Source organism: Thamnophis sirtalis, unplaced genomic scaffold (assembly GCF_051295495.1).
Source record: "Thamnophis sirtalis isolate CommonGarterSnake01/CBP01778 unplaced genomic scaffold, rThaSir2_p1.2 scaffold_3, whole genome shotgun sequence".
In the NCBI taxonomy this organism is placed as follows: Eukaryota; Metazoa; Chordata; class Lepidosauria; order Squamata; family Natricidae; genus Thamnophis; species Thamnophis sirtalis.
In genome coordinates, this window is record NW_028261383.1 from 119,712,340 (window position 1) to 119,738,036 (window position 25,697).

The 25,697-nt window shown below is 37.0% G+C and overlaps 1 protein-coding gene across 1 annotated transcript in view; it reads left to right on the plus strand.

Moving 5' to 3' along the window:
• Nucleotides 1-3,751: 3,751 nt before the first annotated feature.
• The window catches only part of LOC106553293 (uncharacterized), a 61,331-nt gene continuing 39,385 nt past the window's right edge, over nt 3,752-25,697 (plus strand). The window contains exons 1-35 of the mRNA XM_087708248.1: nt 3,752-3,770; nt 3,993-4,040; nt 6,484-6,715; nt 6,810-6,953; nt 7,044-7,200; nt 11,740-11,767; nt 11,863-11,980; nt 12,070-12,162; nt 13,461-13,524; nt 13,601-13,699; nt 13,802-13,905; nt 14,153-14,291; nt 14,769-14,887; nt 15,473-15,622; nt 15,745-15,915; nt 16,486-16,789; nt 16,888-16,949; nt 17,354-17,441; nt 17,538-17,655; nt 19,074-19,197; nt 19,281-19,417; nt 19,524-19,779; nt 20,367-20,609; nt 20,706-20,882; nt 20,972-21,117; nt 21,203-21,293; nt 21,382-21,771; nt 22,114-22,240; nt 22,427-22,545; nt 22,795-22,991; nt 23,300-23,483; nt 23,587-23,752; nt 24,137-24,261; nt 24,465-24,773; nt 24,866-25,069. Of these exons, the coding sequence (XP_087564374.1) occupies nt 6,506-6,715; nt 6,810-6,953; nt 7,044-7,200; nt 11,740-11,767; nt 11,863-11,980; nt 12,070-12,162; nt 13,461-13,524; nt 13,601-13,699; nt 13,802-13,905; nt 14,153-14,291; nt 14,769-14,887; nt 15,473-15,622; nt 15,745-15,915; nt 16,486-16,789; nt 16,888-16,949; nt 17,354-17,441; nt 17,538-17,655; nt 19,074-19,197; nt 19,281-19,417; nt 19,524-19,779; nt 20,367-20,609; nt 20,706-20,882; nt 20,972-21,117; nt 21,203-21,293; nt 21,382-21,771; nt 22,114-22,240; nt 22,427-22,545; nt 22,795-22,991; nt 23,300-23,483; nt 23,587-23,752; nt 24,137-24,261; nt 24,465-24,773; nt 24,866-25,069 (5,163 nt within the window). The 5' untranslated portion in view covers nt 3,752-3,770; nt 3,993-4,040; nt 6,484-6,505. The remainder of the gene's footprint in view (nt 3,771-3,992; nt 4,041-6,483; nt 6,716-6,809; nt 6,954-7,043; nt 7,201-11,739; nt 11,768-11,862; nt 11,981-12,069; nt 12,163-13,460; nt 13,525-13,600; nt 13,700-13,801; nt 13,906-14,152; nt 14,292-14,768; nt 14,888-15,472; nt 15,623-15,744; nt 15,916-16,485; nt 16,790-16,887; nt 16,950-17,353; nt 17,442-17,537; nt 17,656-19,073; nt 19,198-19,280; nt 19,418-19,523; nt 19,780-20,366; nt 20,610-20,705; nt 20,883-20,971; nt 21,118-21,202; nt 21,294-21,381; nt 21,772-22,113; nt 22,241-22,426; nt 22,546-22,794; nt 22,992-23,299; nt 23,484-23,586; nt 23,753-24,136; nt 24,262-24,464; nt 24,774-24,865; nt 25,070-25,697) is intronic.

Below are 25,697 nucleotides of genomic sequence, written 5' to 3' on the forward strand. Positions count from 1 at the left end.
CAAAGCTGTTGAGTACCGAGATAATGTAAAAGTTTTTTTCTTTTAATTCAATTTGGAAAAAAAGGAGTATTACTTTTACAAAATAAAATTACAAAGTTTGTGTCCAACCAACCTATTGATATATACTCCAATGGTTACACTTCCTTACAGGTTGTAAATCTAATATAAATTTTCCAAAGGGGGTTAAGTTAAATTCCATCAGTATAGAGCTTCTGGAAATAAGAGAACTATTTATGTGTTACTTCCTTAAACCTTAATATATTTTCCTCTTGGGAAGTCTGCCAAAGAAAATTGGAATGGGAGAAACCAATGTAATCATATCACTAGACAATCATTTCAGATGTTTTGAAAATGATTGGAAGATGCATTTTTCACATGTTCCAAGCACGGATCTTCTATTCATTAAAAGAATCTGGCCTTTTTTCTAGGTTCTATATCAGCTTATAAATGCTGCTGCTTTAAAGAATCCACTCATTCAAATTAAGATGAGACTTAAAACAGTACAATCTTTTTTTCTAAGTTGTGACAGAAGTCTGAAAAAGTTGGATTCATTCACTAAAGAGCAGGAAAGTGGTGGATTCAGCCGAAGTCTGAAATGCCTGGGAAATATTTTCAAATCATACACTAACATAAACACAAAGATCTTCCCTTTTATCGGTCATTAGAAAGTGATACGCTTTCAGCTGTTGACCTTCATAACTTGACATCTTGCTCTTCTTCATCTTATGATGGCTAAAAATACCTGGAAAGGACTAGAAATGATAGAGAAACAATGACATTTATTAGTTGTATTTGTCATATCTGATTCCAAACATCAGATCAAAATGGTTCAATTAATTAATTAATTAACTTGTTCTCTTAAATTTCTCATCTTGCCTTCCACATCTCATTATGAACACATCTTCCCAGTTCATCTCACCTCTGCATAGACTTCAGGCTGGGCTTCTGTTTACAACAAACAATTTACCTTAATAGGCAAGGGGATACCATGAAGATGGTGTAATAAATTTTAAAAAACACCTCCCTGTTTTTAAGAGTAACATAAGTCTTTTCAAAAAGAAGAAAAAGGATGGCTAATGGTCTGAGAACGTTTTACTTTGACATATGTTTTGAAAACAATACTTAGTCTAGTAGTCCACATTTAAACCATTTTTGGGTGGTAGAAAAAAAAGGAATTGACAAGAAAGCCCAAGTTACAAATGGAATACTATTTGGATCCTTGTAATTCCGTAAATAAAGTGGAATGAATATATAATAGAAGTCTCATCTGAGAAATCCCAACAGAGACCTCTTCCTTCTGCTCCTGGATGGAGACTTCTAAAATGTTGGCTTCAGTAATTCAAATGGGTTTTAATGCTTTGAGTTGCTAAGAATTTTCCATGTCTCCACAATGATTCTTAGAACTTCTCAAAGACTCCTGAAATGGCATCCATCTGTAGCTACTCTCTGAATTGATGCTAGAGTATTAATTGAATCCAAATCATGCAGCTAGCCTCTCAGATAATATCACAGGTATTTCAATAAGAATCTATTTATGTATGCATGTAATAAATGTCTTGTTTTTTAAGTCTGATATGAATTTTAATTGTTTTATTTTCGTGACCCGATTCTTCTTTATTCCCTTGCTCTTTTGTAGTTAGAGAGACATCTAAAAACAGTATGTATAAAACAGATTTTACCTGGTTAAAAAACAAAAATGATACCCACCAAAAATGAAAAACACTTGGAAATTCTGACCTCTTTACCATTGACTATATTCAGTTCAATTATCCACATTTGTATCTTTCAGAACACACCAAACTGGGCTTGAGTCTGGTGCTCAGGTGTTACTATTATGCACTGTCCCTCTCTGTTACAGATGTATTACTTGGATATTACTTGCAAGACAAAAGTAGATGTGATCATGAAATAACACAGAACACCAGACAACTTTTTAATTTATAAAGTTAAGCCAATATCTGAGCACCTTGATCATTCTTGTGACTCTTCTCTTAAATTCTCCACATTACATAATGCTTTAAAATATAGAAGTCATAATCAAGTACAGAGCTATCTGTACAGTGTATTATTATATTGTCTCTTTTGAATAGTATGTAAATGTTGTTTATCTCTATGTGCCTGTTGATGGCTGATTTGTTGGAGTGTCAGGCTTCCAGGAATTCTCTAGCACTTTTCAATTTAGTTTTATCTAAGATGCTCACAATTTCCCAGTTGAAACTATGCTTAAATCCGTCTATGTGTTGTGAAATTAAGGCGCTTTCACCATGATTTTTTGGACTGATACTTTGAGTTCATGGAAATGTTCTGTTAGACTTCTGCCTGTCTGTGTTTAATAGTGGATGTAGCAATTCTTACACTGTATATTATAGATAACTTCTGTTTTTTCTTCTGGGGCTACTGGAGCTTTTGGTTTACTATCATTTTTCCAGAACTTTAAATGGTTTGTGTGCTACGATATCATGTGGTTGTAATAAGCTGTTATTTATTTCTGAAATATTTTTGATGTATGGCAGTGTTAGAGGCAATGGAAAAACTAAAAAGAAAACCAAAGGATCAACATACCTCCTCACCAGCAATCAACAGCAATATAAGGAGAGATTAACACCAGGATTAATACCAGCCTATAATAATCAAGCAGTGAACAATGAAGGAACTATCAACTCAGACAAAGAATCAAACAGTAAACAATAATCAAGGAACTACCTAGAAGAAAAGGACTCTCTCACCACCATAGGGCAAAGCACTATATATAAAGAGAGAGGAAACTCCATTCCTTTCCAGCACTATATGTTACCTAGTTGTTATCTAGTTAGGTAATGAAATATATGCAAGAATACAACCAAGCTCAGAGAGTGCCAAGGACTCCACAATAAGTGTGTGCCAACACAGTCCCACATAAATATTTCTTAATGGTAGATGCATAGTTGTGGTTTAGCATCCAACTTCTTCTGTACATATGATATCTTATTATGTATGAATACACTTTTAAAATATGTGTTTCTTATAACCTTTAGTAAAATAGAAAATTTAATATCACAGAAGAACCCCAAATGTTTACATTTTAATATATTAAAAGAGATACAGAACAATATATTTTAAGTGTGCATTTTTAACATGGCGATGAGCTTATGCAGGCAAAAAGTTATCTTCTGCTGCATTACGCATACATATAAAATGACTATAAATTGCTTCTGAATCCAATGGTCATATAAATCAGTCTTAAGATGGAACACTTGCTTTGCCAAGGTATTAGAAGAGAAATTCCAGAAATACCTATAATAATAATAGAAGATTTGTCATTTAAAAAAAATCATTTTTGAGACTTGAGATTCATTTTGCAAATATTTTCTCATGAGTACTTCCCAACAAAGAACCCTATTTCTGTTGCCAGATGACCTAAATGTTGATATTGGACTAAAACCTGTGTTTAGGATGCCATTAAGTGATGGAACTTAAGAGGCCCTTATTCCATGCTCTGGCTTTCTTGAATAGTCCAGATTCTCTTCTTTAGATCCTCGGTGACATTATTTATAGGGCATTTACTCAGTATGAGAGACATCAAATATTTCTAATTATATCCAGCTATGTCAAATGACAATTATGTCTTTAGTCAAGTTTGCCAAACAATGCTTTACTGGAAAAGGTTAGCCAAAAATGCCTCCAGTGAAGAATGGCGATGGGGTGGGCATGAGGTAGCTCTTATGTTCATCCAACAGTATAAAAGTGTTTCAAGGACCAAACCTGCCTTGTCCTTCTTAAGATAGTAGTAGGTAAGTGCTGGGCAGCGGCGGCAAGGTCTGAATGGGTGAAGCACCCATACATTCCATTCATACTGGTTGATTCTTATGCCCTGTTGTTAAAGTGAGAGGATTTACTTGGATCGGAGGGATCTCAAATCTATTCATTCAGCTCTAATCAGTGGCTTGTAGCTGAATGGCTTAATAAACAAAGCCAAACCATCAGTAAGAAGAGATTGACCTTTTGTTTTGCAGCATTGGCCAGTGCTGAGCCTGAATTCCACCTACTCTCTTCATCAGGAGGTAAGAGGCTATTTACACTCGCTCTTGAGGGATTCAATGGGTTTGTTTTCTGGGTACTGAGCTGAACAGACAGATTTGACTCTTCCTTATTAATGCCACGCAAGACGCCTTTTGTAGAGATTTTACTCAGATTGTAAGATCTGATCTTTTATTAGTGTTTCGTCTTGACATCTGTTAAGCATTTTGAGCATTTCCTGCTCTTCTAAGCATGTGACAAGAGTCTGCAAACCCGTTTATTCTCACAAAAGATGAAGAGTGGCAATTTAAAAAAAAAACAATAATGGAATATCTTTGTTCATATTTGGCTAGTAGTCACATTGATTTATAATGACCTTTCACTTTTGACCGAGACTTCAAAAACAGCTGAAATTGTGTTGTGTTTTGTTTCTTTACTTCAAAATAGATTTTTTTCCCCCAAAAAAATTTCTAGCTGAGTTTGTAGCCCTGGCTTTAAAGCTGCTTTGTTTCACATAAACAAAGAGCTTGATCCTAATTGTAGGCCTATGTTTTACCAAGACTCAAGGCGGTGATCGGGTATCCAGGCAACTGGTTCTTTTGGATCCACAGATGAGCACACCAGTGAATAAAGAGATGTTAAGCATTATTATTTAACTGTAGCAAACAGATTTAAAAGCATGACATAAAAAGCAAACATACCAAGCAAGATGATATCAAAATCTCTTATGAGAAGCTCCTTAATGACAACAGCAGAGATACCTACAACCCACCCCACCCTGGGTATCTAGTTCCCAAGGTGCCAATGCTACGTTTTGTGTAGAAACCTACAACAACAACCCCATGATGTTTATAATAAAAAGTCACCATGATTTAATAACCCTGGTATGGATAAGATTGTAAAACCTGATCTTGACTAGGCACCACATGATTCTGGGATGGGAACGGAAAGTCTAAAATTTCACAGTTTTGCAGCTATGTAAATCCCCATCCCTCCTTTATTCAAGCAAGCAAAAGCAAAAAACCATGCAGGAGAGTTAAGAATGAGCTCTAAACTTCTAGGCTTTTCTTAATATGAAGGAGAAATAAAAATATGTCACTAAACTCAAAATAACAATAGTCTTCTGCATTGCCAGTACAACTTAAGCATGCAATTCTTCCTATCAAATAATAAGGGTTAGGATTTCTGCAATAACAACTAGAATAAACAAAAGATAGAGAAGCAGAGAAATAGAATTGAAATTTAGAAGCCAAAGACTATATTGGTCAGTAGGATACATATTTAACTTATTCTGTGATGTATGCCAACTACAATCAAATTTTTGGTTTCTATGGTTTATGGTTTCTCTATTTTTAGAGACTGGCTCTTGACAAAAACCTCTCAATGTTATCATTCACAAGGAAACCGTTTTCCCTTCATATCTTTTGCTAAGGAAAAAGGAGGATTTTTTTTTAAACCAAAGAAACAATGACTGTATTAGATGCAGGATACATATAGTATAATGCAGTTTCCATTAAAATTAAAAGGCTGAGGTATAGGCATTACAAAAGTGTCAGCTGGGAAGAACCTGATCATTAAAGATCTGTCTTCACTGGCACTTAAGCCCAGTACAATCATGCCTAGACAACAAGAATATCTCCCCTTGTCTTCATGACACTTATGTTGAGTGAGGCAGCTTTAAGTTGTCACCAAGAGTTCTGTATAAAAGTAATATTTGAATGTCCTTATTCCAACACTGCCAAATTGCAACATTAGGAATGAAGTCAGGGGGAGGGTGTTGTGCGTATGAGATGTGCTTGGGGAGAACTAGAAAGTGGCAGGAGGGTTGCCCCGGGTCATTAATCAACCTCTGGGGCATCTATTACTTTCTTTGCCTTTGCCCTTTTCATTAGCATTTGCTTTCATGAAGTCTCTTCAGATCTGTTACTTTTTCCTACCAGCAGACAGTTTCATCAACTTCTCCCCAGGCTTCCATGATGATAGAGAAAACTGCAGACCATCACTATTTAAATAAGAGGAAGAAGAATTTGTGCACATTGGCTTTATAAGTATTGTATTCTGAACATATAACCCAGTTCATCATTATTTTCAGTGATTGTGTTCATCTAATATACTGAACCATGAACTAGACAGTTACATTTTAGCCAGTTGGGGAAATCCAGGCTTAATTACTAGAAGGTTCAACATGTCATGGAAATTTAAAATTAATTAGATTAATTTAATAAACAGTGGTTAAGTGTGCTAGCCAGTCATGCACATTTTTCAATGAAATTGAATAGCGCACAAACTTTTTCATAATGTGCACTGATTCCCTATTTCTTGCAATAATTGCTTATCCACTTATTAGTAGATATGCATTCCTTTCATGGATGAAAAGGACTTTTCTTCAAATTAGATTGAGATAACCTGAGATAGCAAAGTAGGAGATTGCATGAAGCAGCACATTAAAGTTGTGATCACCATATGAGTTGTTTCTTTCTTCCCCAGTGCTCTCTGTTAAGCTGCAGCCATGTCATCTGACAGTGAGATGGCAGCTTTTGGGGTTGCTGCCCCCTTTCTCCGCAAGTCAGAGAAAGAGAGAATTGAAGCTCAAAACAAGCCCTTTGATGCCAAGTCATCTGTCTTTGTGGTGGATCCTAAGGTTTCCTTTGTAAAAGGTGTTGTCCAGAGCAGGGAAGCGGGGAAAGTCACAGTTAAGAAAGAAGGTGCAGGTGGAGAGGTAAGTAGAAAAACACCACACAAGGGAAAAGTAAGGCTTTGTTATCATCATCCTCTGAATGCTTTTGACTGAAATACCTTTTGTTCCCTTGCAGACTGTAACTGTTAAAGATGACCAAGTCTTTCCAATGAACCCACCCAAATTTGACAAAATTGAGGACATGGCCATGATGACCCACCTCAATGAACCTGCTGTCCTGTATAACCTCAAAGAGCGTTATGCAGCCTGGATGATTTATGTAAGATGAATCTGAACATTGTCATTGAATTCACAACCAAATATTTTATGTCCACAAGCAAACAATTACTAACTTGTCTTTTCTTTCCAGACATATTCAGGTCTCTTCTGTGTCACAGTCAATCCCTACAAGTGGTTGCCAGTGTACAACCCAGAGGTGGTTAATGCATATAGAGGGAAAAAACGCCAAGAGGCCCCTCCTCATATCTTCACCATCTCTGACAATGCATATCAGTTCATGTTAACTGGTAAGAAGATAAGTAGATGAGTATTCTGACAAAAACAAGGTTGGGGGAAAAAGGAAGAAAATGGCTTCTGGAATTTCCAGACTGAGTCTTTCACCTTTCCAGAAAGTATAACAATGGTCACTTATTCGTTGTTATTCAATTTCAGTGGAATCAAACCAGTGGTGGGTTGCCAATTTTTTTTACTACCAGTTCAGGTGCGCTCTCGTGCATGCTTGTGCATGCAGGCAATGCTTCTGTGCATGCACAGAAGCATCCGGGAAGGTGGGCAGAGCCTCCTGCCAGTGCTACTACTAGTTCACCCGATCTGGATCAAACCACCTCTGAGCCAAACTCCCCATAAATTCAGTTAGCTTTGTGACAATATTTAGGACATTCCTATTATTATGTGGTTAATCTTTGGTGAGATTCACAGCCTTTGGGGCTGGTTGGTAGCTCAACAGCTCGAGTCCTAACCAAGGACCTAGGAACTGTTAAGGTAACATCGGAGGATATAAGCTGTTCCAAATAGGGTGGTTTTTTGTAGAATCAGAATGTTCAAGTCTGATAAATTTAAAATTTCCAAATAGCGAGGTAGCCCTTTAGGTATTGCTCCAAGGGCTCCAATTACAATCGGGACAACACACGATTTCTTTTTCCACAGTCGCTCAACTTCAATTTGCAAGTCCCAGTACTTTGTGATTTTTTCTTGCTGTTTATCTTCAATTTGTGCATCTCCAGGTATTGCAATGTCAATGAACCATACTTTTTTCTTTTCAACTATTGTTATGTCAGGTGTGTTGTGGGCCAAGTGCCTGTCAGTCTGAATTCTGAAATCCCACAAGATCTTGACTTTCTCATTCTCTAAGACCTTCTGGACCTGATGTTCCCAGTGGTTTTTGCTGTACTCAAATCCAAACTTTTGGCACAATTTCCAGTGAATGATCTTAGCAACGCAGTCACGGCATTGTAGGTAGTCAGTTTGTGAAATTTTGCTGCACCCACTGATCAAGTGGTCGACTGTCTCATCTTTTTCATTACAGAGGCAACATTTGCTGTTGGTGGTAACATGTTGAATTTTTGCCTTCATGCAGTTTGTGGCTAAGGCTTGTTCTTGAGCTGCCAAAATAAAGCCTTCTGTTTCTTTTTTCAGTGCTCCTGATCTTAACCAGTTCCAAGTTAGCTTTTGGTCAGCTTTGCCTTCAATACTTTTCAAGTATTGGCTATGCATAGCTTTGTTTTTCCAATTTTCAGCTCACTTCTCAATTACTTCTTTCTTATATTCAGCTTTTCACTTAGTTGTCTTTAGAAGGTCTTCTTTATTTACTTAATCATTGGTTCTTCACTTTTCTGGATGTAATCATTCAAGTTGTGTTTTACTTCTTTCACAGTCTGTTTTACTTGTAGGAGTCCTCGACCACACTTTGCTCTTGGTAGATATAATCAGTCAACATCACTTTTAGGGTGCAAAGCATGATTCATTGTCATAAGCTTCCTTGTTTTTCTGTCCAAATTGTCCAACTCCATCTGGTCCAGTCAATTATTTCTGCAGAGTATAGAATCACAGCTATAGCCCAGGTATTTATGGCTTTTATGATGTTTCCTCCACTCAATTTGGACTTTAATATCTTGCGAATTTGTCGAATGTACTTGGCTGAAGTTAATTCCTTGACTATATTATGCTTTAAGTCAGAAGCCTCTAAAATCCCCAAGTACTTGTAGCCTTCTTCTGGTTTTACTGCCTTTATCATTTCTTCATTCTCAAGTTCTATTCCATCATCTTCTATGGCTTTGCTTGCTTTGGTTGCCATTGTTGCACATTTGTCAATTCCAAACTGCATACCAATGTCTTGGCTAAATTCTTTTGTGCTTTCAATTAATAAATTCAGTTCAGCTTTTGTTTTACGAAACAGCTTCAAATCATCCATGTACACCAAGTGCGAAATTTTCAGTTCTTTCTTTGCAAGTTCATATCCATAGTTCATCTTCTTCAAAATGATTGTCAGTGATAGCATTGAGAGTATAAAAAGTAGGGGTGAAAGGGAATTGCCTTGGAAAATGCCTCATTTAATTTCAATTTCACCCAGTACTTCTTCATTAGCTATAAGCTTCGTTTTCCAGAGGTTCATTAAAGTTTCCATGAATTTTTGTATGTTGCTGCTGATGCCAAAGATAGCTGGATCCAGCTATGGGGAACTGAATCAAATGCTTTCTTATAGTCTATCCAAGCCATGAACAGGTTGGTTTGTCTTTTCTTTGAATTCTTTAGGATTAGTTTGTCAATCAGCAGTTGGTCCTTTGTTCCTCTTGCATTTTTGCAGCATGCTTTCTGTTCTATAGGAAGCAAGTTATTTCTTTCCAAGTATCCATAAATTTGGTTTGCAATAATACCAGTAAGGATCTTGTATGTTGTTGGCAAACAGGTGATTGGCCTATAGTTTCCATGATCCTTTCCTTTTTCTTTATCTTTTTGGATAAAAAATGTCCTTCCAGTTGTCATCCATTCATCATTTTCAGGTTTTTTTAAAGATCTGGTTCATTTGGGCTGCCAATCTTTTGTGCACACTTTTAAGTGCCTTTAACCAGAAGCCATGTAACTCATCTGGTCCAGATGCACTCCAGTTCTTCACTTTTTTGGACTGTCTTTGCACCATTTCTTTTGTTATTTTCACATCTTCCGTTTTATGCACTTTAATAGAATCCTCAATCTGTTTGATCCATTTTGCATTTCTGTTGTGCTTCTTGTTGTTTTCCCACAAATTCTTCCAGAATTCCAGAGCTTTCTCTTTATCAGGCTTTTCATTTGTTGTTACTCCATCTCCACTTTCTAAGCTCTTATAAAACTCATGCTGATTTGCTCTGCACTGTGAGTTTTCCTTGAATTAAGTTACTCGGTTTTCATATCTTTTAATCTTTTCAGCAACGGCAACAACCCTCTGCTTCAGCTCTTCAATTACTATCACAATCTCTTTATTCTCCAAATCGTATCTTGCTTCCAGGTTGCTTTTGACCTGCTTGTTCTTTAGTTGACCTTGCCTTAGGTTCTTCAAATTACTCAAGTCTCCACAAAATTTTTTGATCTTCAATTCCAACCGAATTTTCCATTTAGGCTTCCTTTTCTTGCCTCTTTGGTTCTTTTGTATTTTCAAACCCAATTCTTTGGTGGTTATGAAGGCTGCTGCATACATCAGCTGGTTTGTTTCAGCTAATGTAGTGGTTTGAATGGTTTGCACAGCCTCATTGCCTTTTTTAAATATGTTTCTCAATCCTTTCCGGTTCACTTGGTTCAGCTTTGGCAAACGTGTTCTTTCAGCATCTTCCATTTGATGCTTTATTTTCTCAGATAATTGAGCAATATCTGTTGGTGTTTGTTCTTTATCTTCATCCATTTCAGCAACCTCTTCCTCCCTTTCTTCCTCAGTTTGCTTTTGAGTCTGCAAATCATTTTTGATGTTACTCTTCTTTGTTGGTATACTCAGACCATTAGTTGCTTTCTCTTTGATTTCTGTTAATTCTGCTATAGTGAAAAATTTGTGGCTTAGGATTACACGTCGTTGGTTAGCCTTTGTTCACTGATATCACAGTCATGTGGTTCACCTTCCAAATCTGATACATTCATTTTTGAAATCCACATTTTGCTGTCTCAGACTGATAGTAAGCTTTCATAATAGAGATGTTTTCTTCCCTAGTCCAGATTTTTCGCTTTTTCACTTTTTCTTCCAGTAGCTTGTCAGCTCCATGCCCTCGTTGCCTAGCAGAGGGAGCTGAGCCCAGTAGCTCATTTTGCGCAGAATGCTCAGGAGCCATAGCATCCAACGGAACCCTTGTTAATCCGGGCGATGGTTCAGCCGGCATAAATTTCATTTTTTTCATATTCACCATATTTGAATGGGTTGTAGAACAAATTTTGTCTGGCCCTTCACCTGAGACCTGTCTGATATGGTTGCATCTGTTCAGCATAGCCCTTAGAATCATTAGAGCATGCAAGCCCCTCCACCACGACAAGGTAAAGCTCCTCAGAAGGGTTGTTGTTGTTGTTGTTATTGTTGTTGTTGTTGTTGTTATTATTATTATTATCATCAGATCTGCGAATTGAGTAATGGGCCTGAGCCCATGTATTGCTCATGTTGACTTATGATAGTCAACATAGACTTTTTTTTTTTTACCTCAGTCACTGTTTTTATGTGCATGGGTGGGTATTGTTTTTTAGGCTTTTATATTTTCTTTTAACACTATTAATCACCCAGTCATGAATTTGAGATTGAAATAATAAATAAATAGATAAAATTATAATGTTTATAATTCAGTATTGTATTATATTCAGTATATAGTATTAGAGTCTTCTTTGAAAGGAAGCAATGTAAGTTACATGGGCACTGTATGATAGAAGTTATGGCATGTATATTAGAAACTTTACATGATTATCAACAAATCAGCTGATTTCGTGCTCAAGATTGGTAACAGAAATGAACAAGTCAGATTCTAACTATTAATAAACATAACACAAAATTAACACAACATTTATTTCTGCTAGGATTACTTCTTTGTTTCTTTGCTTTCTAGATCGCGAGAATCAGTCAATCCTGATCACGTGAGTACACCTCCAATAATCATATTTCTGGTCATCAGAAGTTTCACAGAGCAATATATTGGCTAACAGCCTGGTCTTTTACTCGGTTTTAACAGCGGAGAATCTGGTGCTGGAAAGACTGTGAACACGAAACGTGTCATTCAGTACTTCGCAACAATTGCTGCAACTAGTGACAAGAAGAAGGATGAACCACAGCAAACTGGCAAGTTAAAGGTAAAGTACGGCTTTTGGAGAAGATTATACATTCCTTTCTGACAATTTCATTATGTATAAAGGTTGACTTAGTAATTCTACTTTTACAGGGCACCCTTGAAGATCAAATCATCAGTGCCAACCCCTTGTTGGAAGCTTTTGGAAATGCCAAGACTGTGAGGAATGACAATTCATCTCGCTTTGTAAGTTACAGTTTGAAACATGTGTGGGAGTATAATTCTTTTTGTGCAAATCTTCTTAGCATCCTACTAAAAATGACAATGAATTAGAGACAACAAGGTTGTGTTTGGGAAGGGAGCCTTTTTGACAAGCTACAATGTTATTGTACTTGTTTTTCAGGCTAAGAATGCCTCACATCAAACCTATGCAGCAGCATCAAAATAACATAAGCAGTTTTGTCAGGAGTGGGATCCTATTGGTTTAACAACCAGTTTGCTGAATGCGCGCTCCCAGCTGTTCTTCGGAGCTACAGCTTTGCCCAAACCACTCCAAACCGGTAGAATCCCATCCCTGAGTGTTGTGTTATTGAACTGCAAGCTCCACCCCTTTGGGATGTGTCTATGACATCACAATGCACTTACAAAAGGGGAAGGCCTTCTGTCAGGACAATGCCACTTCAGTCATTCTGTCCTTCCTTGCCTGCCCCCCTTCCCCATCCCCATGGATGCTGATGAAGAGGTCCATCCATAGGCCAAGTCCCATTTGGAACACTGAAACCCAGGACCAGTTTAAGGAAGCTTAGCCCTCCTTTCCTGTTTAACATGGTGCACTGTGACTCTGGTCTTTGAAAAGGAAAGAAATTGATTGCAATTATTATTTGCAATATTTCACGTTCACATTCATCTCATCTCATTAAATGAAGAATAAAAATATTATTTATCAATCATTACTATCATATCAACCCACTTTTTGTTTCTCTTATATAATAAACTTCAACTGTTGTCCCAAAGGTGTTATTCAAAAGGCAACTGGCCTTCCCTCCCTCCTTCCCTCCCTCCCTCCCTCTCCCTCCCTCCCTCCCTCCCTCCCTCCCTCCCTCCTTTCTTTCTTTCTTTCTTTCTTTCTTTCTTTCTTTCTTTCTTTCTTTCTTTCTTGCCTTTTGAACAACACCTTTAGGACCTGGATGACTATGAATCTCCATAGACAAACCTCAACTGTTTTTCTCCTTTAGTTCACTCACATTTTACAATTTTATTAAAGTTTAATAATTATTGTATCATGAATATTATTAAAATAAAGTTTAACATATGGCATATTTAAAATTTTGTATTCTTAAAATGGTAAACTCATTCACTTTTTTTCCTTAAAACCTCTGACACAAATTAAGTTTAAAAAATTACTATTTTAAAAAAATTCCATACATTCTGTAGCCAGAGACTGAAATTCCTGCTATTAAAAGGAGAGATCTTTGTAACATCCTATTGTAGAGTTAAATAAATACATTGAGAATTTATTAAATTAAATACTATTTTCTCCACAGGGCAAATTCATCAGAATCCATTTTGGTGCCACTGGCAAGCTGGCTTCTGCAGACATTGAGACATGTAAGGGATATTTCTTTGTGTGTTTATTTGACCCTTCCTTCCTTCCTTAACTAATTCAACTTCATTGCTTTGCCAGATCTGCTGGAGAAGTCCAGAGTTACCTTCCAGCTCAAGGCTGAAAGAAGCTACCATATCTTTTATCAGATCATGTCCAACAAGAGGCCAGAACTGATCGGTAAGGAGAATCATCCATTTGGAGGACTATTTCGACTATCAAACATTAAGAAATGTGCTGATGCTTGAAAATGAAATCATGTTTGGGCTTCTTTTTATGCAGAGATGCTTCTGATTACTACCAACCCATATGACTTCCATTTTGTCAGCCAGGGTGAGATCAGTGTTGCCAGCATTAATGATCAGGAAGAGTTAATGGCAACTGACGTAAGTAATTTGCAGAATCGGGAACATAAAATTGTAATTTGATTAGACAGACAATAATATTTGGTTTAAATGTGTGAGTGTATGTGAGATTTGGGCATACGATGAGAGGCATAATGTTCCAAGAGGAACACTGGTGGAGACAACTGCAGACTACTGTACTTGCCAAAATGATTTCAAGTGAGTTTGAACTCTCAAGGTGGCTCAGTGATGGGTTAGACAGAATCCTTTCTATTACTTGAATTACTAGGAAGCCATTGACATCCTGGGCTTCACTGCTGAGGAAAAGACAGCCATTTACAAGCTGACTGGAGCTGTCATGCACTACGGGAACATGAAGTTCAAGCAGAAGCAGCGGGAGGAGCAAGCTGAGCCAGACGGCACGGAAGGTATTTGAAAAAATTATGGCAAAATCATTTAAAATAATTCAGAACAAAATAGGACATTATTTTGCAGAAACACATCCCATGCTTCCCTAGCGTTATCTAGAAGGATATTCATATTGATCAATTGGAATAGATAGTAGACCATAAAAATATTATGCTATCATCTATTTATTAGTATTTAAGAAGGAGGAAGTTTTCATATTTTTTTTTTACTGATATTATAGTAAATACTCTTGTAACATTTTTCTTCTTTTTCAAAAATCATTTTTTGGTAAGTGAAGCTATAATTTTAGAGAATGAACATTCCCATCATTGGGCAAGTAGAACTCAGCCAACAGTAACCAAAAGTCTCTTTTGTACTTTTTCCAAAATTGTACTGATTTTCATGTTTATTAGTTAACTGTTCCAAATTGCATGGATACAGTGGGATTTATAATTAAAAAAAGACTCTAACTCAAAACTCTTTCTTGCCTATTTCAGTTGCTGACAAGGCTGCCTACCTCATGAATCTCAACTCAGCAGATCTGTTGAAAGCTCTGTGCTATCCCCGGGTCAAAGTCGGCAATGAATATGTCACCAAAGGCCAAACTGTCCAGCAGGTAATGTTACATTAAACCAACTCTCACAAATCCTGGCATCCCCCAAGGTGAATGGAATTATAACTATAATCCTTGTAGCATCAATATTCAAAACTGTAATTAATAATGATAAAATCCATTTTTCTTTCTTAGCTATATTCTATAGGCTAAGGCACCTGAATAATAGAACATCAAGAATCTAAGATTCTTATGTAATTATAACTGAACTAACCAATTGTACCAAACTGGGAAGATGGAGCAGTAGATGATCTACATCAATAGATTTAAAAATATGTTAAATGATTGAGCTAGATCTATATAAATATTTTATGGATATATTTTTAGTTTCTACAAAGCTTATTCATTTCATATATATATTTGTATATTTTCATATTTTATTAGCACCGCTATATCTTTAGTTGTTCTTCATCTTTATTTCTCTTTCACATACATGTGTATGTATGTATGTATGTATGTATGTATGTCCATATATGAGAGTGTGTGTATATGTATACACATACATATGCTGTATCTAAAATTGGAATAATTATTAATTTAAAATATCCCTTATACATACTGATTTTTGCCATTGTCTTCTTATTCTAGGTCTACAATAATGTTGGTGCTTTGGGTAAGGCCGTCTATGAGAAGATGTTCTTGTGGATGGTCATTCGCATCAACCAACAATTGGATACCAAACAAGCCAGACAATATTTCATTGGTGTGCTGGATATTGCTGGCTTTGAGATCTTTGATGTAAGGAAACTGGGAGAAAGATGTACATATTAACAGATAAGAGGAACAGTGTTTTGCTTTACCCAATCAAATTTATTTCATCTTAATTCATCTTACCAAAACTTTCCCTTCTTTTCTTATAGTATAACAGCTTGGAGCAGCTTTGCATCAACTTCACCAATGAGAAACTGCAACAGTTTTTTAACCATCACATGTTTGTCCTGGAGCAAGAAGAGTACAAGAAGGAAGGAATTGAATGGGAATTCATTGACTTTGGGATGGATCTGGCTGCCTGCATTGAGCTCATTGAGAAGGTTCATTTTATAGTAGACATAACTGATGCATATTTCAGATGGGATAAGAAGTGCTTTAGGTTTCTCTCAAAAATAATTGATGAAAATACAAACTGAAACTACATATAGTAGTTTCTCTTACTCTTGTTTTGTCCTGCCCATTACAGTTTTTGACTGCTCCCTTTCCTTTATTATTATTTTTCTAGAAAGTTTAGCTCTCAGCTTTTCTAATGGCTTTATTAGAAGGACAACCTGGTAAAGAATACATAGAATTATAGAGGATCCTAATCAATTTTTAATAATATGCTCAAACCAATTCTTGACATAAAAATAAAAGTATAATTGGAATATATCATATAATAAGTATGAAGCCATGTTAGATATTCATAGTTGCTTATTGAAGTATAATTTAGAAGATGTAGTCTACTTTTCAATGAGAGAGTGTGTCTCCATGTTTATATTTCATTGCTTTTCAGCATCTCTGTTCTGATTTTACTTGTCTGTATATACTTGCTTGAAGAAGCATGTTATTCCAAAGTTCAATATTCTCTCCAGATGCTGTCTAAGCAACCATGTCATTGTTCTTTGTAGCCCATGGGCATTTTCTCCATCCTGGAAGAAGAGTGCATGTTCCCAAAGGCAACAGACACGTCCTTCAAGAACAAACTTTATGACCAGCATCTTGGCAAATCAAGCAACTTCCAGAAACCCAAGCCTGCCAAAGGCAAGGCTGAGGCCCACTTTGCCTTGGTACACTATGCTGGCACTGTGGATTATAATATCAGTGGCTGGTTGGAGAAGAACAAGGATCCCTTGAATGACACCGTGGTAGGACTCTACCAGAAATCCTCAATGAAGACTTTAGCTTCGTTGTTTGCTGATCGCCCTTTAGAAGGTGAGAACTATAATGAAAGGATTTTTTCCCCTTGAATGAGAAAAAATGTTCAAGAAATGTGAGGTTTATTTATTTTTTTCTATTCATTTCGATTTTAGAGGGCAAGAAGGCTGCCAAGAAGAAGGGTTCTTCTTTCCAGACTGTGTCTGCACTTTTCAGGGTATGGTAAAATGCTATACTGGGATTCCTTTGTGAGTAAGGGAAAATATATTATGTAGTAATAATCCAACAACTCATTTGTGTATTTAAGAAAGCTATTGAATTGGACTGAATTTTTAGAATTCGCAAATTAAAATGATTCTTCCCATGTTCCTCCCAACCTTGTCACTGTCCGACTCTGCTGACAGCTCCACTGGCTGCTAGTGGGCCACAAGAATATGTTAGGTCTTCGTGGAGTTTGAATATTGTTGTTCGTCTTATTTTTAATCCATCCAATGACTAGAATTCATTTGCATTCAATAGAGCTATATACCCCTGCTTGTTTGGATTCATGATTTTCCTTTATAGGAATACATTGATTTGTTTGGAATTTTGTACAGATATGCTTCTTTTCTGGATCTATAGGAGAACTTAAACAAACTGATGTCCAACCTGAGAAGTACTCACCCACACTTTGTGCGTTGCATTATTCCCAATGAAACAAAAACGCCTGGTAAGGCATTGTTGAGGTTATGATAGATATTTTACAATGCTTGTCCCTCTCTATGTGCTTTGGTCCTGATTCTTTTTTTAATCATCTTTTTTAAAGGTGCTATGGATCATGAACTTGTGCTTCATCAGCTGAGATGCAATGGTGTACTGGAAGGCATCCGCATTTGCAGAAAGGGATTTCCCAGTAGGATCATTTATGCTGATTTCAAACAGAGGTCAGCTTGACCTTCTTATAAGGGTTCCTTACATCTCTCTCTCTATGTGTGTTTCCTCTCTTTCTCCTCCCTCCTCTTTCCCCCTCTTCCTTTCCCTTTCCCTCTCCCACCCTCTTCTTCTTCCCTTCCACTCTCTCATATATCTATCTATCGTCTGTCTATCTATCATCTATCTATCTATCTATCTATCTATCTATCTATCTATCTATCTATCTATCTATCTATCTATCTATCTATCTATCATCTATCTATCTATCTATCTATCTATCTATCTATCTATCTATGCCAATTATTTGTCATAGTAACTCTCTGTGATATTGTACTTCTATCCTAATTTAACATTCAAATAGATTCAAGATATTAAAGGATTAGATTAATTGAAAACAGCAATCATATCGATAGGCAGAATAGCACATTGGCGGATGATGAACAGGAGTTTTGCTCATTTCTCCCTTTTCAGATTTTTATTCCTTTTGACAGTTTTTCTTCCATTGAAAATAACAGGAAGGAAATCGTAAATGTTGTCTTGATTTAGGGGTGAGTGACTTTAGGTTCTGCCGAATCAAAATATTACCTTGTTGGTCATGTTTATCATTCCTTTAGAGAGCAAGAGTGCTGGTAAAGGATGTGTAAGCATGGTATTTTCCTCCAATGACAAATTTATCTCTTTTTGAAGGAAAGATCCAGCCTGTCCCATGACACCTTGGAAACTTTCTTACATATCCTTGGCTTGTAACCTTAGAACAATGCATTAAATATAAATGACTTTAGAATTGAACTCTCTTATTTTCTCAGTGTAATGGTATGGTTTAGAGTTTAAGAGAGTTTTCCATTCTGGACACCCAGACCAAAAATATATATACATATGCTCTTTTCACCAGTTTACTTAGAAGTCAAGAGACTGAAAAAAGTTCCCACCTTAGCAGGATTGAATTTCTATAGCTTCAGAAATTGGGGAAAAAGAGCAAACTTTACTGTTGAGACTTTTGTAATCTAATATCTTTCTTGTTACAATAAATCTAGTTAAAGAAACTTCTGTTGAGTCTGATGCTTTTAGGTATAATTGGTTATCAAAAACTTGACAAGCCATATTTATTTATTTCTCACATTTCTAGGCTGCTCAATTCCCAAATGATCTGGGCAGCTTCACAAACTAAACATACTCACCACCATCTCAAAATAATAATATCCAGCAGAGTACTCACACAGAAGAGACAACAAAACAACCCAACTTATTTCTACTAATCTTTCACTAAAAGGAGACCCACCCAAACCACCTAAGCCCATATTGAGAGATGAATAAATATTTTATAGCATTTCATATTTATGTTCAATTTTCTTTTACTGAGGACAAATAATTGTAAAAAACTATTAGGCATTACATAGGAAGATTTATAGGTGATATTTTTTTCTACTAGATACAAAATTCTGAATGCAAGTGCCATTCCAGAGGGCCAGTTCATTGATAGCAAGAAAGCTTCTGAGAAACTTCTTGGATCCATTGATGTGGACCATACCCAGTATAAATTTGGACACACCAAGGTATATATAAGTTTTTATCCTAAATACTGTTTTGTATTTTGTAGTGCTTACATATGACAATTGGTAATGCTTTTTTTCCCCAGGTGTTCTTTAAGGCTGGTCTTTTAGGTCTCCTAGAAGAAATGAGAGATGATAAGTTGGCCCACCTGATAACACGCACCCAAGCTATGTGTCGTGGTTTCTTAGCAAGAACAGAGTATCAGAAAATGTTACAAAGGAGGTGAGGATCCCATAATTATTTAAATCAATTCGGTCAGAAGGCTTTGATTGGTGGATCTGTGTTTATTACACGTAATTTAAGGCACACTTCTTAACTTTGTTGATAGGGAGGCTATCTTCACTATTCAGTACAGTGTCCGTTCATTCATGAACGTCAAACATTGGCCATGGATGAAATTGTACTTCAAGATCAAGCCCCTGCTGAAGAGTGCGGAGTCAGAGAAGGAAATGGCCAACATGAAGGAAGAGTTTGAGAAAACAAAGGAGAATCTTGCCAAGGCAGAAGCCAAAGTGAAGGAGCTAGAAGAAAAAATGGTGTCCCTGATGCAGGAAAAGAATGACTTGCAACTCCAAGTCCAAGCTGTAAGCACATAAAATGATATTAAATATTGTTCTTTTATTGGCTAGTCCAGCATAGTTTAGTAAGCAATCATTTATAGATTACAGGGGAAATCTATGGAAATCTGGGATTATTTAGAAATTCACCCTTGTTGTAACATATATTAAATACCTTATTACATCTTAATACTGTTTCATCATCTTAATACTTAATACTTAATACATCTTAATAAATCTTAAATTTTAATACATCTTAATACTGTTTCATCATTGACAGTATATAAAGGTATATAAAGACATCAAGTAACAGATAAACTATATTTGTTTTTATATTGTATGAACTAATATTATCAATTTATTAAGAAGGCAGTTGGAGTTAGGTGGCATCAAAAATTAAATAAATAAAGAAATTCTGCATTACATTGATTTTTATCCAATATACAGAAAATATTTATTTTTGTTTATTGTTCCAAAAACCACTGAGAGCTGATCCAATGTATATTTCTTAGTGAAATGTGACTTTCTCCATTAGATGAGGAAATTTTGTATATGTGTGAATATTTTAATTAGGAAACTTTTTTTAAAAAATGGTCCATACTTTTCTTTGATAGGAATCTGATGGCTTGGCGGATGCCGAGGAGAGATGTGACCAGCTAATCAAAACCAAAATCCAACTGGAAGCTAAAATTAAGGAGCTGACTGAGCGAGCTGAAGATGAAGAAGAAATGAATGCTGAATTGACAGCCAAGAAGAGGAAACTGGAGGACGAATGCTCAGAACTGAAGAAAGACATTGATGATCTTGAGCTGACACTGGCCAAGGTTGAAAAGGAGAAGCATGCTACAGAAAACAAGGTAATACTCAAAAATATATCAGAATTAAATTGCTACCCACTATTGCCATTTCAGAATACATAGAGCATTTTAACCCTGTCTGTTCAACGCTTAAAGGTGAAAAACCTTACTGAAGAGATGGCGGTCTTGGACGAGACCATTGCCAAACTGACCAAGGAGAAGAAAGCCCTGCAAGAGGCCCATCAACAGACCTTGGATGATCTGCAGGCAGAGGAGGACAAAGTGAACACTCTGACCAAAGCAAAGACTAAGCTGGAACAGCAAGTAGATGATGTAAGTATGCTACCATCTTCAGAGAAGAATTGGTCTGAGGTGGATATACTGCTGTGTTGACACAATCTCCCTGATCTCTTTGTCTTCAGCTTGAAGGGTCTCTGGAGCAAGAAAAGAAACTTCGTATGGACCTTGAAAGAGCTAAGAGGAAGCTAGAAGGGGATTTGAAGCTAGCTCAGGAATCCACAATGGATCTGGAAAATGATAAGCAGCAGCTGGATGAAAAGCTGAAGAAGTAAGTATTAATGTCTATTATCAGGGGTTTTTTGTGCTAAATGGAGTTTTTTTATTTGCTAATCATTATATTTTGTTGTGATAAGGAAAGACTTTGAAATCAACCAACTGCAAAGCAGGATTGAAGATGAGCAAGTCCTGGGCTCCCAGCTTCAGAAGAAGATCAAGGAGCTGCAGGTCTGACACGCAGTGGTTTGTTCATGAATGGACAATTAAGTGCTCTGGAAGCCACTTTCAGGGTTCATGGTTGCCTCTCTTTCTCTAGGCTCGTATTGAGGAATTGGAAGAGGAGATTGAGGCAGAACGGGCATCTCGCGCCAAAGCAGAGAAACAGCGGGGTGATCTCTCCAGGGAACTTGAGGAGATCAGTGAGCGTCTGGAGGAAGCTGGTGGAGCAACTGTTGCTCAGATTGAGATGAACAAGAAACGTGAGGCAGAATTTCAGAAAATGCGCCGGGACCTTGAAGAGGCCACCTTGCAGCATGAAGCCATGGCTGCTGCCCTCCGCAAGAAGCACGCAGATAGTACAGCTGAACTTGGGGAACAAATTGATAACCTGCAGCGAGTGAAGCAGAAGCTGGAGAAGGAGAAGAGTGAGCTGAAGATGGAGATTGATGATCTTGCAAGCAATATGGAATCTGTCTCTAAAGCTAAGGTATGCTGTAATAAATCAAATAGTAAGTGAAAAGATGCTGGTTTTATACCTAAGTTTCTTTGTTATATACTGAAGTTAAAATTGTCTTCCTTGTCATTATTTCATGGTGTGTGTGTATGTGTGTGTGTACATAATTTAAATGTTCATAAATCCCAATTTGTTTGTGCTATACAAGATGTGCCATCTATCCCACTTTATTTCTGGAGGCTGTTCTGTTTTCTTAAACACTTCAGGTATCATTACTAAATATTGAACATTGTAGTGTCTAGTAGTGAAGATAAATGATTGGTCCAGTGGAATCATTTAAAAGATTGCCCTTTTCTCTTTTTCCATGCTGCTTAGGCCAATCTTGAAAAGATGTGCCGCACACTAGAGGATCAGCTAAGCGAACTTAAAACAAAGGACGAAGAGCATACGCGTACCATTAATGACCTCAATGCTCAAAGAGCTCGCCTACAAACAGAATCAGGTAAAATGATGAAATATATTTTGGGAAATTATTTTGTTTCTTTTTGTCCCTAATGTGAAGAGTCTTGCTAAATTGGATTCACAAATTGATTTTTGAAATGAATTGAGCTGAATCCTGAAGCTCCCTCAGCTGAGAAAATGTTAATGTGACTTTTATTCCAAACATGTCATATGTTCCTTGCTATAGGTGAGCTCTCACGACAAGTGGAAGAAAAAGACTCTTTGATCTCCCAGCTCTCCAGAAGTAAGCAAGCATTTACTCAACAAATTGAGGAACTGAAGCGACATCTTGAGGAAGAGATAAAGGTACATAAGTTGAATTATGCAGATCTTTTATTATCTTTAACTCTACCAGAAGTACACACAGAACTTCCTGGGATGCTTCAGAAGATTTCCTAATACCACACTAGCCTTTGTGTGTGTATTTATTGAATTTTTCTATGTTCCTTTCTTTCTGTTCTCATTTCTTGTGAAATCTTATCCTGGAAGATGATTCTTAATTATGTTTGATGACCTGACAATTTGCAGAATCTCTAATATTGGTTAACTCTACAGGCCAAGAATGCCCTGGCTCATGGCTTGCAATCGGCTCGACATGACTGTGACCTCCTTCGAGAGCAATATGAAGAGGAGCAGGAAGCCAAGGCTGAACTACAACGTGCCCTGTCCAAGGCAAACAGTGAAGTTGCCACATGGAGGACAAAATATGAGACTGATGCCATTCAGCGGACTGAGGAACTGGAGGAAGCTAAGTACGTTCAATAAACATATTGAAACTTTCTAATAAATTTATAGTATGAATAGAGTTAGATGTGTGACTTTTCAGAAAGGGGTGTTTGCAGCAATAAAGATAAAGATAGTTCATTAATCAAACATTGTTCACCGAACAATATTTTATTGTGTGTCTTGGGATAAGACTCCTGAGATTTTGCAAACCTATTTATCCTAAATTTTACTGAAGCTGAAGCAGAATGATTGAAATGAGACTATTCACTAGACAGCTTGTTCAGCCAAATCAAATATTTTGCTACTATGGAACATTGGGTTTATGTTTCTTCAGGAAGAAGCTTGCTCAGCGTCTGCAGGAAGCTGAGGAACATGTAGAAGCTGTGAATTCCAAATGTGCTTCCTTGGAGAAGACCAAGCAGAGGTTGCTGAATGAAGTGGAGGACCTGATGATTGATGTGGAAAGGTCCAATGCAGCTTGTGCAGCTCTTGATAAGAAGCAGAAGAACTTTGATAAAGTAATGGGAGCTGCTGTTCAAACTCATTGTTTTAAAAGTGAAATGCACTGTACACACGTTTTAAGTTTAATAAACTTATTTCTTGCTGTTTTTTTGTGTTTAGATTTTAGCAGACTGGAAACAAAAATACGAGGAGACACAGTCTGAACTGGAAGCTTCTCAGAAGGAGTCTCGGTCTCTGAGCACAGAACTCTTCAAGATGAAGAACGCATATGAGGAATCTTTGGATCACCTGGAAACTCTGAAGCGTGAAAACAAAAACTTGCAACGTAAGCTCATGCTCATATATGGTCTCACTCAACCCTAATCATGGTTTTCTACTGGGAAGTTTCTACTTTGCTTCCATCTAGTCCTATTTATTTTGATGAAAGATGGGGAAGATGGGGAGCACCTACAGCAGGTGTTACTGAAATCTAACTTCTTGCACCACCAGCCAAGCTAAGCAATGGTGAGGGATGTTGTAAAACATCATGTGGATAGTAATATCTTCCTCACGTGGTTGTCTTAGGCTGCTGATGCCTTCAACCCATCAAATGTAAGGCATTAATATGAACAATAGAACTTGTATTAGTGTTAAAAGCTGGATAAGATTTTGTAACATTTTGTACAGCAAGATTTCTACTTTTTCACTGTATTTTGTGTCACACCAATAGAGGAGATTTCTGACCTCACGGAGCAAGTTGCTGAGGGTGGAAAAGCTATTCATGAGTTGGAGAAAGTGAAGAAGCAGATTGAGCAAGAGAAAGGAGATCTCCAGAGCGCCCTAGAAGAAGCTGAGGTAATTATATAATTATTTTATAGCATATACATACATACATACATACATACATACATACATACATACACACACACACACACACACACACACACTCTAGGCAGTAGGCAGTGAACTAAATGATTCCATTGGTAGGATATTCTTACTTAATAAATTTTCAGATGATAGCTCCATAATGTTTGCTTTATTGTCTTTTTACTTTTAAGGCCTCTCTGGAACATGAAGAGGGCAAACTCCTGCGCATCCAACTTGAGCTCAATCAGGTGAAAGCTGACATCGACAGAAGAATTGCAGAGAAGGATGAAGAAATTGATCAGCTGAAGAGGAATCACCTGAGGGTGGTAGAATCCATGCAGAGCACATTGGATGCTGAGATTAGGAGCAGGAATGATGCCCTGAGGCTTAAGAAGAAGATGGAGGGAGATCTGAATGAGATGGAGATCCAACTCAACCATGCCAACCGTCAAGCTGCTGAAACATTAAAGAATCTCAGGAACACACAAGGACTGCTCAAGGTACATATTTATTTCTATATTCAAGACACAGTTGATATTTTATTTTTGTCACAACTATTTTCAAAGACAAATATTGCAAAAACCTGTTTTAGGATACCCAAATACATCTGGATGATGCTTTGAGAAGCCAGGAAGATTTGAAGGAACAAGTGGCCATGATTGAGCGCAGAGCAAACCTAATGCAGGCCGAGATTGAGGAGCTCCGGGCAGCTCTTGAACAGACAGAGAGGGCCAGAAAAGTGGCTGAACAGGAGCTTCTGGATGCCAGTGAACGTGTGCAGCTCCTCCACACCCAGGTAAATAAGTTTTATCTTGAAAATAGCAAAAGTGCAAATATATTTGTGCTTCCTAACTACTTTGGGACACTTTGGTAAATCCCAAATGGTTAGATAGTGTATGTTCAATACTTTTGGAATGTATCCAAAATGAAGAGTTTTAATACAAAATTAGAAAAGCCAATAATATGTGTGTGTGTGTGTGTGCGTGCGTGCGTGCATGCATGCATGTCTGTCTGTCTGTATGTATGTATGAATATGCTGGTCTTGTTGTATTCAGGTCTTTTCCCATGTAAGGTTGAGATTGTCTTGGCAATGTTTTGGCGAGGTCTCACTCGCCATCCTCAGGCTGGGTCTTGGGTTTAAAGTGTGGTCAGAGCTGCTGACATCTTTCTATAAATCTTGGTGTGTGTTTGTGTGTGTGTGTGGAGTGCTGGCTTTGTTTCAGTAAGTGGAATGATTGGTTGTGCGATTGTATCATGATTGATAGATTGGTGTTGATTGGTGCTGGTTGTGTGTCCATTGTTGTTTCGTGTTGTCATATATATATGTTCTAGCAGTTCTAGCAGTCATTTATTTTCATTCCATTCCTGGATTGGATAGATAATTTCAGTTCTTCAATATCAATCATTTAGTCTCTCTCTCTCTG